The sequence below is a fragment of the Muntiacus reevesi genome, chromosome 6 (assembly GCF_963930625.1).
Source record: "Muntiacus reevesi chromosome 6, mMunRee1.1, whole genome shotgun sequence".
NCBI classification, from domain to species: Eukaryota; Metazoa; Chordata; class Mammalia; order Artiodactyla; family Cervidae; genus Muntiacus; species Muntiacus reevesi.
Genome location: NC_089254.1, coordinates 107,636,538 through 107,653,594, shown reverse-complemented (window position 1 = coordinate 107,653,594; position 17,057 = coordinate 107,636,538). Strand labels below are relative to the sequence as shown.

At 45.0% G+C, this 17,057-nt stretch overlaps 1 protein-coding gene across 1 annotated transcript in view; it reads left to right on the top strand.

Moving 5' to 3' along the window:
• The first annotated feature begins 2,575 nt into the window (after positions 1–2,575).
• Positions 2,576–17,057, top strand: part of RHEB (Ras homolog, mTORC1 binding) — a 52,486-nt gene continuing 38,004 nt past the window's right edge. Inside the window, exon 1 of the mRNA XM_065939485.1 lies at positions 2,576–2,929. Coding sequence (XP_065795557.1) covers positions 2,878–2,929 — 52 coding nt within the window. The 5' untranslated portion in view covers positions 2,576–2,877. The remainder of the gene's footprint in view (positions 2,930–17,057) is intronic.

Here is a 17,057-nt window from a genome sequence, read left to right as displayed (position 1 = left end):
ACTGAGTGACTGAACTGAAAGATAGCTGCACCCGTGCACTGTAGGGGAGAATTATCAACAGTAAGAGACAGGCCAAAACCCAGTGGTTGCTTCTGAGTGTCAGGAGGAAAAAAAGGTGATCCCTGCACCCATCATCACCAAGGGGATGGGCAGACCACCAAGCCACCCCTCCCCCACAAGCAAGGGCACTTATTGCTTTCTCTCTCTCCTTCCTGCTGCAGCAGGAGCCCCAATAAGGCCCTGCCTGCATTTCCCATCTGGTCTCTTATATGGTCTGGCAACCATCAAGTATTTCCAAGTGAATTCATACATCAATCCCAAATATTTCAGGTCATCTGAGTCATTTCTTAAACCAAGGAAATTCTCCCCATTCTGGAATAAAGGAATCTTCAGAACTCCGGGGTCTGGTCTTAAAGGGCTTTAACACAACTGGAATATTTCGTGAATGAATTTGTCATTTACAACTGCACTTCTCAGTCTGGACTCCTAAGTCTGGACTTCTCAGGCTAGGGCGGTGCTTTCAACTTTTGGGGGCAACACATAGAAAGAAATACATATTACAATGGAATGCAGTACACATTACATATATACATAGCATATATAAATATATGCGCACACACAACAAAAGTGTCATGAAACAGTACTCACCTTTACTATGTAAGGAACTATTTTCTATTCTGTTTTTTTATTAAAAAAACAAAACACTAAGCTGATTTCACAACCTACCGGGGAGTCTGGTACCATTAGTTCAAACTAATGTAGTGGGTACTGGCTCAGTCACACCACAGTCTATGACTTCGTGGACCGTAGCCTGCCAGGCTCTTCTGTCCACGGAATTTCCCAGGCAAAAATACTGGAGCAGGTTGACATCTCCTACTCCAGGGAACTTCCTGACCCAGGGACAGAACCCGGTGTCTCTTGCTTCCACAAGCAGATTCTTTACCACTATGCCACCTGGAAAAAATACTGCAGGAGAGGCATCCAATTCACAGGACAAAAATTATACATTTTCCTGGCGAGTCCATTTTAAGGCCTGAATTGTTTAAATATTTCAACTAATTACAGGGCAGAATGCAAAAATCAATGAACATAAAAGACCACTTGAAAGGTTTTCTCGTGTCCAGCCGGTGGCCTGGGGCTTCAACTGTAAGACCCTACCCCCTCAGGACCTGAATGTGCACTCGCCCTCTCCAGTGAGTACGTAGAGGGACAGTGGAAGGATTCTGCCCCAACGTCAGTGTTCTAAACCCAACACCGCGACAGTCTAGGGGCTGTCACCTCCAAATCTTCCTAACCCAGGAATCCTGCCCTTGCCGCTCAGTTTCCTGGGGGCTTCTCCTCAGTGCTCACTGGGCGAGGCCAAGAGCAGAGATCGGTGGTCCCCCTTAACCAGGCACGTCAACACTGCCAAACAGCCCGAGGATGACAGAGGGACTGTGGTACAAGTAGCAGGTATCTGCTTCTTCAGCAACCTCCATGGACAAGTACACCTAGCATGATAGAAGGCTCTAATCGCATCCTGTTTTCTTGGGCCCGGTTTTCATCTTCTTGTCGCATGATCCAGGCCTCCTGAGCTGGTGTCCCTCCCTGCACTCCAAGACTGGTGCTACCCCCAGACAACCTTCACCAGCACCACTGAAAACGGGGTTGTCAGGGCACCTCTGGAGGGAAATACAGCAGCGTCCCTTCCTCAGCGGAGAGGTCAGCCCACGCCAGAGAGCCGGCTCACTGGAAGGACAGTTCTGGTGAGTTCTCAGCCAACAACGGCGGGTGTTTTAAGTCTGCCTTACTTTCAATTAGCCACGCAGGCGTTGACAGTTAAAAGCTGCGTCGACCCGGCGCTGTTCCTTTCCCGTGAGGTGTGCGGGCTCCGCAAACGCCAGGGTTAAGACCAGAACTGAGGAGATGCATGAGAACTGAGGAGAAAGCTTTTTTCACAAAACGCGTTCACATTTTCAATGAACGCATACTCCATTCTTCCCATGGTCCTTCACCCATGGCTGATGCTTTGTCATCACCTACATCCTCCACCTAGACTCACGAAAGCCAATGCAGCAGTTTTAAAACAAAAACAAATAAACACACACGAGGAAGGTACCGGGCAAGCAAAAGCCCAGCAAGGCACCAGCTACGCGCCTCGTGCCTTTTAAGGGTTCAGCGACCCACCAATCACCGCGCCTCCCACGCGTCGCCACGCCCCCTCCCCGCCATCTAACCAATCCCTGGGGAGGTAGCTTCTCTCCGCCCCTCCCACCTGCCTCCAGCCCTTCCGAAGTTCGAAGCCTTCAAACTTCACCCGCGCCCAGCCGCGAGCTCCCAGTCGGAGTTTATTTTTAGCTCCCGGGCCAAGCAGCCCCCGCCTCCGGGCCCGCCTCTTCACCGCCCGCCCCCCCAATGGGAGAAGGAGTTTCCGTCGTGTCAGCGCGCGGGCGGATGGGAACTGTCCAATCAGCGCTCGGGAAGAGCTGGCGTCATTAAAAAGCGGCGGAAGACGGTGGGCGGGTCATGACGCAGCGAGTTTCAGTCGTGACTTTTCCAGGGGCATCTCGGCGTCCCCTCTTTTTCCCTTTAAAGTAAAACGCCTCCCGACGCACACCCCGTGCGTTTGGGGCAGGGGGCGGTGGCCGCGGGAGGGCGGTGCTGACGCGAGCCGCCTGCGGCGTCGCGCGGTCACGTGGGCGTGTTTGGGGGCGGGGCCGCGCGGCGGTTCCGGGCGGTTGGGCGCGCGAGCGAGGAGCTGAGGCAGCCGCGCCCGCCCGCCCCGCCCCGCCCCTGGATGCCGCTGTGCCCCGGCGCGGCCGCCGCCGATCGCAGCGCAGGAGCCGCCGCCGCCGCCGCGGTTGATGTGGTTGACCCGGGGCTGAGGAGGCCGCCAAGATGCCGCAGTCCAAGTCCCGGAAGATCGCGATCCTGGGCTACCGGTCTGTGGGTGAGTGGCGGGCGCCGCGCGGCCTCCTCGCACCCCGGGCCCCGGGCCTCGCCCGGGGCCCGGCCAAGTTTGGGGCCGGCGCGGCCATGTGGCGGCCGCGCGTTTCGTAACCGGCCGCCCGCCGCCGCCGCCACCTCCATCTTGGAGCGGAGGCCGGCGGCGCGGCCGGGCCCGCGGGGCAGCGAGGGGGACGCGTGTGGGAGGCCGCGGGCGGACGGGCGCTCAGGTCGGGTCGGGCCGGGCCGGCGGTGCGGCTTGGCCGCCGCGCCGCCCGCCGCAGGGCCCTCCACAGCCCCGGAGTCGCACCTGTCCTCCCTCCCCGCGGCGAGCAGTCCGTGATTGTTGCTGGTGGCCTTTTCCACCCCAAATTAAAACCCGTGGGGCTTCAACAAAGGACGTCGCACCTTAGCCGTAATTTTTCTGTCTTGTGAAGTTTCAACATTTTAAAGCACACCCGGGAGCTCAAAGGACTTTTGGCTGCTGAGGGCCAGTTTCCTAGGAAGAAACTCAAAAGAGCCCACCCCCACCCCCCGCAACCTCCCGCTTCGGAAGCCCCCCGAGATCCTGCCAGCGACCGAAGTAGGAGGGCAGAGAAAGGGAAATTTCTGCCCTCTTGGTGTCCTGTTTTTTCCTTTGGGGGGAAAAAATAAGGTCAGATACTTGTAACTAGAATGTCGAAGTAATTCAAAAGTACCCCTCCCCACCCCCCGCCAAAGGTTGACATATATTTGAAACTGAGAGTGGCTGTCGCTTTTTCCACCCCGAGCAGAGGTAGTCTGGGGTGGGAGGTTGTGGACAGAATGTCGAAAAACGAGGGAGAAAACAGAACTGTTGAACTTAACCATGCTTCAGGGTGAGGTTTTTATTGTCTTTGACAACCGGAAGTCTGGAGAAATTACTTTTATCTTTCTGTGTTGTTTTTAAGAAGTAGCTGTCTAAGGAAAAGGGCACACTTGACCACAGTGGGGTGGGGGTGGCGAGGGCAGGGATTCGGAGTCTGTGGTGACTGCAGGAGGCGATACAAATTGCCCTGGGAAAGCTGGTAACTGCCTGCTCATTGGCCGAACTCCCCGACTTCGCTTTCCCTTCTGCTTCTTCACCCCCATTTTCCACGGTCGGTGCCAGGGTCTGTGCTCTTTGACCAAGATCAGCTGCAGCGTGCTTACTCATCCTTTTATCATCTCTCTTTGTCAAAGTGCTTGGGGAGGGGATATCAAAATGAGAGGCTGAGAGACTCTTGTGTACAGATAAGGGGCGCCAGGAGCCCTGGGGGTAACTCCTGTGAGATGCGGTAATCCTGGGTGGGGGGGGGGAAGGAGAGGTGACAGTCTTAACAACCGCAGCCGTCAAGTCACCAGGCGTCAGATGGAGGCTCTTCAAGTCTCTAACAGCCCTGAATGCCCATATGGAACCACCGCGTCCCACCTTTATCAACAGTCTGTATCTCAGAGTACTTGCTTCTCTGTTCTCTTTCTTTTCCTCCTCTGCATTGTGAAGAGTGGAACTCGGACATATCCTGTCTCTTGAATGAGTTGTATCTCCTCAGAGTGCCCACTAGTTAAAGGTACCAGTGTCTGAATAATCAAGTTACAGGTGACATGAATTACCTGGGCTGCCTGCTTTCAACTGAAGAGAATGTCCCCAACGCCCTGGCTTATTTACCCCTTGAAATTCTTGAGATGGTGATTCCCGCCGCCAGTAATCTAGTCTAGCATTTTATCGGTGTTTGTTAAAGTTCTTTCGGTCCAGTTGAAACCAGTTGTGTCGTATCTGCCTTCTAATCACATCCTCTTGAAGACCCAGAGGTGACACATCACCCATTTGCTTTCACTTCACATTTATGTTAAACCACTCTTCGTGAAATATTGCGCTGGATTAACCTCCAGGGGCACCCAGAGTAGGTCCAGTCTCTGTTTTCCATGCCTTCCTACTGCTAAACCCTGCTCCATTGTCTCCATGTTTATTTTCATACGTGGTGATGATTCAAGTGAAATGTGTTTTGCACAGGTTCAGTGACTACCAGTCTTTGCATTTGATTTTACAATTGTTTACCTTTGTTAGGAACCAGGACTTCTTGTTGTTTGTGGGCTCTTTTGTTTTGCCAGCATCAGAAACAGAGATAGCTCCCTGATTCCACATCCTAGCCACTCTGCAGAGAATTACTCAGACTTCTGAGTTCACTGACATGTCTGCTTGCCAATGGTGCTAGGGTAGAGAAATCTGAGTACCTGTGTTCCTAGGTTGTGTTACTGTGATGCTAAACTGTAGTGTCATATTGACTGGGGGTAAAAGAGTCTAAGCCAGAAACTGTATCTTTCTTAGAATGTTCTCTTGACTAAATATTGTATGCCAGTTTGACTCGTAAAATATTTGTCATTTTGAGTTTATTTTAAGAGTTTGCCTTCAAATGAAACTACTAAGTGCAATGACTGTTTTACTACTTGGTGTTCAAATTTTGTATTTTTTTAAAACACTGAAAAAACTTACTAGTGAGAAAAACAGAATTCTCAGATCATTTACACAACTTTTTTTTTTCCTGAAGGACTTTTCCTGTTATTTACAGTGTTAAGCTTTTAAGGACACGTCACCTGTAGCACAGGCTGGCTTGCAGGGAGTGCTTTGTATGAATTGTTTTGGTGGTAGCCAAATGTGCCAGCTCCCTGACGTCCATTGTTCTAATACAAATGAGTAGTCCCATGATAGGAGGTAACTGAATGAGTAGTCCTGTGACAGGAGGTAACTATACTTAATCTGGCTAAAGTTATAGTGTCAGGTTAACAACTATCTTCAAATAAAATCTGGCACATTTTTCACAGGAATGTTCTACAGAGAGGTTTGATAATTGAGTTTACCACTAGACCACAACAATCAAAAGATTGTCATATATTACTCTCGGAGGTTAACAAACAGGATGGGATCAAAGGAGCATGAAAGATCTTAAGAGAGAACATGAAAAAATTCTGTGGTGTGGTAAAAGGCATTTCAGTAAAAGTAACTCAAATTATTACCCTCCTTGTAAAAATGTTTTAAGTAGTAAGGAACATGCATCTTTTGATTTGGCTACTTCATAGGGAAAGATATCATTAAATTTGTTCCCAATAGAATATCATCCAATTGTATGCTGATTTACTGTATATTTTTAAATTACCCTATCCTTTTCTAACACATTGCATTGAGGAATTGTAAAGTTAGACAGTGTTTGCCATGTATAAAATGTATTAGTATGTGAAATTGTATGTTCATAACATTGTGAAGTTGTATACTTGTGGGTGAGAATAGTCCTGTGGTGACCACCTTGTGCTGAAGCTTGAAATTAACTTTTCTTTCAGTGCCATTCATTGTTCTGTGCAAGAAATATTCAGAGCTTGCATTTGCAATTTTGACTTTCCAGTGCTTAATAGAATATTTGTAGACTTTTTCTTTTCTTGGCTGTGCAGGGTCTTTGTCGCTTTGCGTGCGTATTTTCTCTAGTTGCAGTGAGCAGGGGCTTCTCTTGTTGTGGACCGAGACTCTAGATGCTTGGTCTTTAGTAGTTGTGACTTGGGACTTAGTTGCTCCATGGCATGTGGAGTCTTCCCTGGCTAGGAATTGAACCTATGTCCCCTGCGTTGGCCAGGTTGATTCTTATCCTCTGTACTACCAGGGAAGCCCCTAGATTTTTTTTTTTTTAAAGTATAGTTGATGTATCATATTTATATAAGTTACAGGTGTACAGTAGAGTGGTTCACAATTTTAAAGGCTATTGTCTGTTTACAGTTGCTATAAAATATTGCCTGTATATTCCTCCTGTTGTACAGTGTATTGAGCTTATTTTGCACATGATAGTTTGTACCTCTTAATCTCATGCTCTTATATTGCCTCTCCCTGCTTCTAAACATCAGTTCTGTATATCTGTGAATCTGCTTTTTTTGTTATATCAAATGTTAATGTGATGTCCCTGCGAGTTGCGGCAATCCGTGCCTCCCTTCGTCCCTCCAAAAGATACTCTGTACTCGGCAGCAGTCTCCTCCCAACTTCTCCTCACCTCACCCCCTGGCATCACTAATCTTTCTGTTTCTACAAATTTACCTATTCTGGACATTTCATATAAATGGAGTCATGTACACATGGCCTTGCATGCCTAGCATTTTTCATTTAACATAAATATTTCTAAGGTTCATCTGTGTTGAAGCAGGTATCAGTAATTCATTCCTTTTGGTTGCCAAATAATAATCCATTATTTGAATATACCACATTCTATTTATACGTTCGTTAACTGATGGGCATGTGGGCTGTTTCTACATTTGGGCTAATAAGATAATGTTGTTACGAGCATTCCTGTTAAATATTTTTTGTGTGTGTAATTTTTGTGTAGACATGATTTCTTTTCTTTTGGGTATACCTCTAGGAGTATAATTGTAATTGCTGGGTCATATGGTAATTGTATGTTTAACATTTTGAAGAATTATCAAACTGCTTTTCAACCAGTTTACATGTCAGCTAACAATTGAAATTGGTTTCAGTTTCTCCACATCCTCACCAACACTTCTAATCATCTATCTTTTTATTTTTTATATTTTCATTATCTTTTAATTTTTAAATTTTTTTTATTGCCATATAGTTGACTCACAGGGCTTCCCTGGTGGCTTGCAATGCAAGAGACCTGGATTCAATCCCTGTGTTGGGAAGATCCCCTGGAGAAGGGAATGCCAGCCCACTTCAGTATTCTTGCCTGGAGACTCTCATGGACAGAGGAGCCTGAAGGGCTACAGTCTATGAGGTCACACAGAGTCAGACACAACTGAGCGACTTCACTTCTTTCACTTTTCATAGTTGACTTACAATGTTGTGTTTCTGGTGTACAGTGAACATTGACTTATACTTACCTATATATTCATATTCTTTTCCATTATGTTTTATTACAGGATATCGAACATAGGTCCCCATGCTACATAGCATGTGTGTGTGCGCTCAGTTGTGTCCAACTCTGACCCCATGGACCATAGGCTACCAGGCTCCTCTGTCCATGGGATTTTCAAGGCAAGAATACTGGAGGGGTTTGCCATTTCCTTCCCCAGGCGTGCTATATAGTAGGAACTTGTGTATTTTATATTTAATATGTAATAGTTTGTATCTGCTAATCCCAAACTCATGATTTATCCCTTCCCCACACCACTTTACCCCTTTTTAATGGTAAATTTGTCTGTGAGTGTGTTTCTGTTTCATAAATAACTTCATTTGTGTCATATTTACAATTCCACATATAAGTGATATCCTAGAGTATTTGTATTTCTTTGTCTGGCTTAACTTCATTAGTATGATAATCTGTAGGTCTCTCCATGTTGCTGCAAGTGCCATTATTTCATTCTTTTTATGGCTGAGCAGTATTCCACTGTATATATGTATTGCAACTTCTTTATTCATCTATGAATGGACGTTTAGATTTCTTCCATGTTTTCGCTGTTGTAAATAGTGCTGCTCTGAACGTTGGGGAGCATGTATCTTTTTGAATTAGAGTTTTTGTCTTTTGGGGGTATATGCCCAGGAGTGCGATTGCAGGATCATATGGCAACCCTATTTCTAGTTTTTTAAGGAACCTCCGTACTGTTTTCCATAGTGGTTGCACCAGCTTACATTTCTACCAACAATGTAGGAAGCTTCCACACCATCGTTTGTTATTTGTAGATTTGATGTCCATTCTGATGGGTGTGGGTGATGCCTCATTGTAAAGTTGATCTGCACTTCTCTAATACTTAACTAAATGCAGAGTTTCAGAGAATAGCAGTGTGAGATAAGAAAGCTTTCTTAATGCAAAGAAATAGAGGAAAAAATTAGAATGGGAAAGACTAGAGATCTCTTCAAGAAAATTGGAGATACCAAGGGAACATTTGATGCAAAAATAAAGATCAGAAACATCAAGGACCTAACAGAGGCAGAAAAGATTAAGAAGAGGTGGCAAGAATACACAGAAGAATTATACAAAAAAGGCCTTGATGACCTGGATAACTTGGTGTGGTCACTCGCCCAGAGCCAGACATCCTGGAATGTGAAGTCAAGTGGGCCTTAGGAAGCATCACTATGAACAAAGCTAGTGGAGGTGATGGAATTCCAGCTGAGTTATTTCAAATCCTAAAAGATGGTGCTGTTAAAGTGCCAGCAAATTTGGAAAACTCAGCAGTGGCCATAGGACTGTAAAAGATCAAATTTCATTCCAGTCCCAAAGAAGGGCAATCCAAAGAATGTTCAAACTGCCCTACACTTGTGCTCATTTCACATGCTAGCAAGGTAATGCCCAAAATCCTTCAAGCTAGGCTTCAGCATCACTTCCAGATGTTCAAGGTGGGTTTGGAAAAGGTAGAGGAACCGTTGCCAACATCCATTGGATCATAGAAAAAAGCAAGGGAATTCCAGAAAAACACCTGTTTCATTGACTATGCCCCATGGACATGAATTTGAGCAACCTCCGGAAGATGGTGGAGGACAGGAAAGCCTGGCATGCTGCAGTCTGTGGGTTTGCAAAGAGTCAGACACTTATAGTGACTGAACACTAATTAACTAGCTCATTCGTATTTCTTGTACTAGCCATCCTTATGAGTTTGTGAAGAGTCATATACAATTTGCAAATAATTTCTTCCATTCTGTGGGTTCTTTTTACTTACTTGAAGTTGGCCTTCCTTTGAAGCAAGAAGTTCTCAATTTTGACAAAGTCCATTTTATTTATAGTTTTATTTTGTCACTTGTACTTTTGTTGTCATATTTTAGAAACCATTGCCTAATTCAGAAATATGTAGATTTACTACTATGTTTTCTTCTCTAAATGTTTTAAATTTTTATCTCTCATATTTGGGTCTATTATCTATTCAGAGCTAAATTTTGTGGTGGGAGATAGGAGTAAAACTTGATTCTTTTGTATGTAGATACCAAGTTGTCCCACCACCTTTGTTAAAAGACTGTTGTTTATTGGATTGTAGCGACGTCCTTGTCAAAACCAAGTGATCCATCTCAAAATGGAAGTACTGTTTGCAATGAAGAAGAAAGCCCCTCCCCTTTATCCCTCATCCCTCTGAAAAAAGAGGCACAAGGTGGTAATAGAAACTGATTTCACATCAAATAATAAATTACAAAAAAGAAAAACCCCAAGTGATCATACACATATGGTTTCTTTTTCTGGATTAGTCCTTTGATCTGTGTGTTGGTCCTTGTACCAGTATCATACTAAAATGTGAACCCTCTAACTTAATCCTTTTTCAAGATTAACTTCTGAGTTCCTTGTATCTCCATAGGGATTTTAGGACTGGCTTATCAATTTCTGGAAGACAAAGACAAGTGGGGTTTTGTTTTATAAATGTGCAAGTGTCTTCAATACCTGGTTTAAAAACACTTCAATTCTCTTATCTGCTTCTGAGTTCCTTCCATTGCAATATATAACTTTAATAAAGCATATAAGAGAAATCCAACCTGCCAGATAGGTACTTGGGAAACGGAGGAGTATTTTAATACTGTGACATTAAATTACTAATACAGTACTTTTTTGGGTGATTGTGGCTGTTCTCTGATACGTGAGCTTCCCAGGTGGCACAGTGGTAATGAATTCGCCTGCCAGTGCGAGAGACATGGGTTCAATCCCTGAGTCGAGTAGATCCCCTGGAGTAGGAAATGACAACCTGACTGGAAAATTCCACGGACAGAGAAGCCTGGTGGGCTATAGGCCATGGGGTCGCGAAGAGTCGGACACAGTTGAGCACCTGCGCATGCGCACACACAACACACACTCTGATACTCACGAAGACCCGTAAGCAGTAGTTTCTTAGAAGTTAGTTGTAATATCTGAAATCATATGAAGTTTTTTGTTTTGTTTTGTTCTTTTTTTTTACTCTGTTCCATTGAACTCCATTGACGTGATTGCACTTTGTGTGGATCTTCTCCTCATACCTGATTTGGGAACATGGTACCTTGTTATTGTTCAGTCGCTGAGTCGTGTCCAACTCTTTGTGACCCCATGGACTGCAGCACACCAGGCTTCTCTGTTCTTCACCATCTCATGGAGCTTGCTCAAACTCATTTCCATTAAGTCAGTGATGTCGTCCAACCATCTCATCCTCTGTTATCCCCTTCTCCTCCCGCTTTCAATCTTTCCCAGCATCAGGGTCTTTTCAGATGAGTCAGCTCTTTGAATCAGGTGGCCTAAGTATTGGAGCTTCAGCTTCAGCATCAGTCCTTCCAATGAATCTTCAGGATTGATCTCCTTTAGGATGGACTGGTTGGATCTCCTTGCAGTCCAAGGGGCTCTCAAGAGTCTTCTCCAGCACCACAGTTCAAAAGCATCAGTGCTTTGGCGTTCAGCCTTCTTTATGGTCTAACTCACACCTCTACATGACCACTGGAAAAACCATAGCTTTGACTAGACAGACCTTTGTAGGCAAAGTAGTGTCTCTGCTTTTTAATGTGCTGTCTAGGTTTTCTGCCAAGAAGCAAGTGTCTTTTAATTTCATGGCTGCAGTCAGCATGTGCAGTGATTTTGGAGCCCAAGAAAATAAAGTCTCTCTCTGTTTCCATAGTTTCCCCATCTATTTGCCATAAAGTGATGGGACCAGATGCCAGGATCTTTGTTTTTTGAATGTTGAGTTTTAAGCCAGCTTTTTCACTCTCCTCTTTCACTTTCATCAAGAGGCTCTTTAGTTCCTCTTTGCTTTCTGCCATAAGGGTAGTGTCATCTGCTATCTGAAATTATTGATATTTCTCCCAGCAATCTTGATTCCAGCTTGTGCTTCATCCAGCCCGGCATTTCTCATGATGAACTCTGCATAAGTTAAATAAGCAGGGTGACAATATACAGCCTTGACGTACTCCTTTCCCAATTTGGAGCCAGTCTGTTGTTCCATATTTGATTCTAAGTGTTGCTTGTTGACCTGCATACAGATTTCTCAGGAGGCAGGTAAGGTGGTGTGGTAGTCCCATCTCTTTAAGAATTTTCTACAGTTTGTTGTGATCCACAAGTCAAAGGCTTTGGCATAGTCAATAAAGCAGAAGTAGAGGTTTTTCTGGAATTTTCTTTTTTTCTATGATCCAGCGAATATTGGCAATTTAATCTCTGGTTCCTCTGCCTTTTCTAAATTCTTCTTGAATATCTTGAAGGTCTCAGTTCACGTACTGTTGAAGCCTGGCTTGGAGGATTTTGAGCATTACTTTGCTAGCATGTGAGATGAGCTCAGTTGTACAGTAGTTTGAACATTCTTTGACTTTGTGATTCTTTGGGATTGGATTGAAAACTGACCTTTTCCAGTCCTGTGGCCACTGCTGAGTTTTCCATATTTGCTGGCATGTTGAATGCAGCACTTCAACAACATCATCTTTTACAGTTTGAAATAGCTCAGCTGAAATTCCATCACCTCCGCTCGTTTTGTTCGTAGTGATGCTTCCTAAGGTCCACTTGACTTCACACTCTTAAGATGTCTGGCTCTAGGTGAGTGATCATACCATGGTGGTTATCTGGGTCCTTAAGATTCGGTCAACTGGAAATACTGGTTCACTCTTTTGCAGATCTTGCCACGTTTTGATACATTTCAATATACAATTATTTCTTTAAATGACGTCTTGTAAATCACCACCCATCTCCTCAGAAAAATTAAATATTGGGAAGATGTTAAAATCACCCTGAGTGAGTAGATTTTCAGAATTCCTCTTGAAAGTTCAAATTTGATGGTTGGCAAAATGCTACCAGTTTTTCCTGAAATGAGAGTCTCATTTCTTTGATTTCCAAGAAGGTGTCTGCCAGAGACCCGCATCTGGAACAGCAATAGCTTGTTGGTCATTCTTACAGGTAAAAATGGCATCCACGATCAAGCTGCCTGTTTCAGACCACTTCCCACACCCTCACACGAGTGCTTTTCCCCAGGCGACGCTGTGCTTGAGTGTGTAGCAGCCACATTATATGCAAACATCCCATTCAGCATGTGGAATATTCAAAAGACATGGATTAAAGGTCAAGATTTAATAAAATTATTTGTACTGCTTCCTCAAGGACACTGTTAAGTAAAAATGGCCTTTTTTGTACTGTGCGTGCATAGTGGTGAAGAATACAGTGGCCGTCCTTTAGTCTGTGACCCGTGCCCTGACTGTGCAAAGGGGCACCGAGCTGGTGGTCTTACCACCATTGCCCGTGTATCATCAGTGCATGTGGGAACCGTGGAGAAGGCAGGTTATACAGTGAGTCCTCGGCGGAGGAACAGGGCCCCTCCTGAGAGCACGCCCTTGTGTGTGTGTGGAAGTCTGTCGTGTCCGACCCTTTGCACCCCCACGGACTGTAGCCCGTCAGGCTCTTCTGTCCATGGAATTCTCCAGGCCAGAATGCTGGAGCAGGTAGCCCTTCCCTTCTCCAGAGGATCTTCCCAACCCAGGAATTGGACTGGGGTCTCCTGCATTGCAGGCGGATTCGTTACCAGCTGAACTGCCAGGGAAGACCCTTAAGTCCAATTTTTTTAAGTCCAACAGAGTTGGCCTAGGTGCCCAGCTAACACAGTTGGATATACAGTACTGTTCTGTACTAGGTTTGTAATACTCTTCACACAAATAATACATAAAAAACAACAAAAACATTTTTACTCTTACAGTACCTTGAAAAGTACAGTAGTAGCGGTAGTACAGTACAACGGCCGGCATTCTCATCTGTGAACGTTTGTGTGTAGGGGACTTACTGTGAAATAGTTTGACTTACGAGCCCCCTGAGAGTGTCTCCGGAGACCCCCAGTGTTGTGCAGACTGCACTTGGAGAACCACGGTGCACAGGATCTGGCTAGACTGCTCGCTCCTGTTCAGGGGGGTGCGGTGACCACAGTCTTAGAGAAGTCTTCCAGAAGAGGCCCTGCAGCATCGGCAGAGACCAGGCTGGTGAGCTGGGAAAGAACTTGGCGTGCTGAGAAGGAAGGAAGTGGGGGTGACTGGACTCCGCGAGGTGGGAGGGGGAAGCAGGGTTGGAAAGTAGGCAGGAGCTGGCCAGGCAGGGAACAGGAGGGCACCTTCCTGTGTGGCGCGCAGTGAATTACTAGAGCCTGGGGGGAGCTAAGCTGTCTAAGTGCCATGTGACTTGGCCTCTAATGGTGGTGCAGTTAGGGTGAATGCTTGGTTTTCAACCTGGTACCAGTGAAGCTCCCAAAAGAGAAATAAGAATTGCCATGGTGGCGGCACCCCCAAGACCTATATGCTAATTATGTGCTTTTCAAGTCCAAATATCACCACCTTTATCACACAATATGAAATGGCCATCTGTACTTGTGATTATGAAGTCAGAAAGGTGCAACATTTTCCTTAGCTTAAGGTCTGGAAGAGAGCTAGTAACTTTAATACTGTCCATGAGTGGATTGTACTTATTTACTTAAATAAATCAGAACTGAACTGGGAGGTGATTGTGCAAGATAAAGCATTATGAAATCTTTAGTGCTCACAGTTGAGAGAACCTTTATTCTTAGTTCTAATTTATTTTGAAGTACCAAATTAAATCTTAGAGTACTCATAGTCTGTCTTAAACTGATAACTGTCAGAATGCAGACTGTTGAGTACCTTTGACATGAAGTGCATGATTGATTTAGAAATATAATTTAATATCTGAAACACAAAGGTCCCAGGATGCTATTTTAGTGTTCTAATAGTGTTAAATATATATTGGGCTTCTGACAAAAGAGTTCCACATAGGGCATCAGAATTTGAAGTCTAAATTGGTGTTAGTTTAGAACAGAAATGCAGAAAATCTTAACTGTGCTTTGTAGGCAAGTGAGAGCAAGGCAATTTAAGGATACCAATATAGTTAACTCCTCTGTGTCCTTGGTTGGTTGGTGTCCTAGCCATGATGGAATTGAGTTCCCCCTTACTTACCTGCTCCCCTCCCCCATATTTGTTTTTTTGTGCTTTCATGCTTGCAGAAAGACTCCTCCGGGACTTTTGAAACAGAAATAAATATTTTAGCAAGTCGTGTTACGATCCTACTTTTTTGCAAGACTCAAAGTTGAATGTTAGCTCCATGATGGCATAGTGAATAATTTGTGAACATGGAGATGAAAATACTGGCTTTTACAGTTCATACAGTTTTAGGAGATGAAAACGCTTTTCTTGGACTAGTATGTCTTGAGTATAAATGCATCTGGCCAGTATTTTGCTCGTTTTCAAATCTAAATCACTTTCAGAATTTATTTTAAAGAGGAGATTTTATAAATACAGGTTCTTTTTAGTCTTGTTCATGATTTAAGTGAGTGGATAAACAACGTAGCTGGCAAAATTCAACCATGGTGGCTGAATTCAAGGTGGAGGAGGGTTCAAAATGACCTTGCCAGACTGGACGTGTGTGCTAAGTCGCTTCAGTCGTGTCTGCCTCTTTGTGACCCCATGGACTTCAGCCTGCCAGGCTCCTCAATCCATGGGATTCTCCAGGCAAGAATACTGGAGTGGGTTGCCATTTGCTCCTCCAGAGGATCTTCCTGACCCAGAGATTGAACCCACATTTCTTATGTTTCCAGCATGGCAGTCGGGTTCTTTACCACTCGCACCACCTGGCTCTCCATGGCAGGGATGGAAGTGGGAAAGCTCATTTCTAATCCATCTGTGCTGTGCTTAGTCGCTCAGTCGTATCCAACTCTCTGCGACCCCCTGTAGCCCGCCAGGCTCCTGTGTCCGTGGGGATTCTCCAGGGAAGAATGCTGGAATAGGTTGCTGTTTGCTTCTCCAGGAGATATTCCCAACCCAGGGATCGAACTCAAGTCTCCCACATTGTAGGCAGATCTTTACCGTCTAAGCCACCAGGGAAGCAAGCCCACTAATCATCTGCTGGCGAGAAATTTGAGTATGACCCTGAGTGCCCTCAGGAGCAGGAGCACCTGATGCAGAGGAGAGCTGTGCAAAAGTTTAGAGCAGGGCATCACTGGATTGGCTACTGAAGGAAAGGCGAAGTCTTGTGTTTACATCTCAGAAGAAATCTCCTGTGTGCATCCAGGCTGAGAGACCTGGGTTCATTTTCTGAGCAGTGCAGGTGACCGGTTCTCGTCATGAACTCGTGAGACTTAACATTTAGTTGTTCTCAGTTCTGGTGCCCACTTAGAGTGGTGGTTCTTAAACTTGGACTTCAGGAGTTTAGCCTGAGACTGTGGGAACATTTTCTGGGGAAAGAGTCCAGGGTTTAATCAGCTCCCCAGAGGATTTCAGTCCCCCAAAAGATTGAACTACTGAAATGACTGGTTGATGAGGACAGTGTGTGGGTTAAGTGTACCACATATTATTCAAATGTTCATTAAATGTTTGAGTCAACTATGTCCCTTCCATGGACCAGGCACTGTGTTCTGAGTCTCCAAGACTGGGGAAGTCCTGACCTCTGCTGCTGGGGAACTTCAGTCTAGTGAGGGTGCCGCAGCAAACAGATGTATCACTGCCGCTAATAATCATTGACTGGTATTCTTAAAACATTTACTGGTATGGGATGCCTTAACCTCCAGGAGTTAGCTCAGGAATAATGAGGACCTGATTGATGTTAAGACACGGGGTCAATGCAGATGTTTAAAGAACTTTCGAAGAAATAATCTATCAATAACCATTTATGCTGATTGATAGGTAGGCTCTATTTCATGTCTTGATTCATTTTCCTCACTTTTTTGTTATTACTAGTTTTAATCAGTCTTAAGCTCCATGTGGTTGTTACGAGATTGTGTTATGATTTAGGAATTTCTGTCGTTTGCTTTTCTGCAGCTCTTTCCCACCCTGACCCCCAACCTTCTCCCCAGTTTTGGCTCCGGATCTAGCAAAATGTATTGTTCATTGTTGCCAAACATTTAATTGACTGCAGTTTTTCGGTTCTATTCCCTTGCTTTCCAACTTGGCTTTATCTATAAATCATTCCATAGAGATGAATATCCTGTTCTTGAAATCTTGAGGGAAGCAGTTCCATGGCATTTCTCAGCAGCACTTTCTTTTCTTCCTTTTAGTTCAGTAGCCCTGACAGGTAACAAAACTCTTCATTTATGCAACTCATATCTTCATGTTACGGTATTAAACACAGACTTATTTCTCTTAGTTTCCTCAGAGGCACGTGTCTGGTAGCATGTATGCTCTGTGTGGCTCAGTCGTGTCCGACTCTCTGCGTCCCCCTGGACTGTAGCCCGCCAGGCTCCTC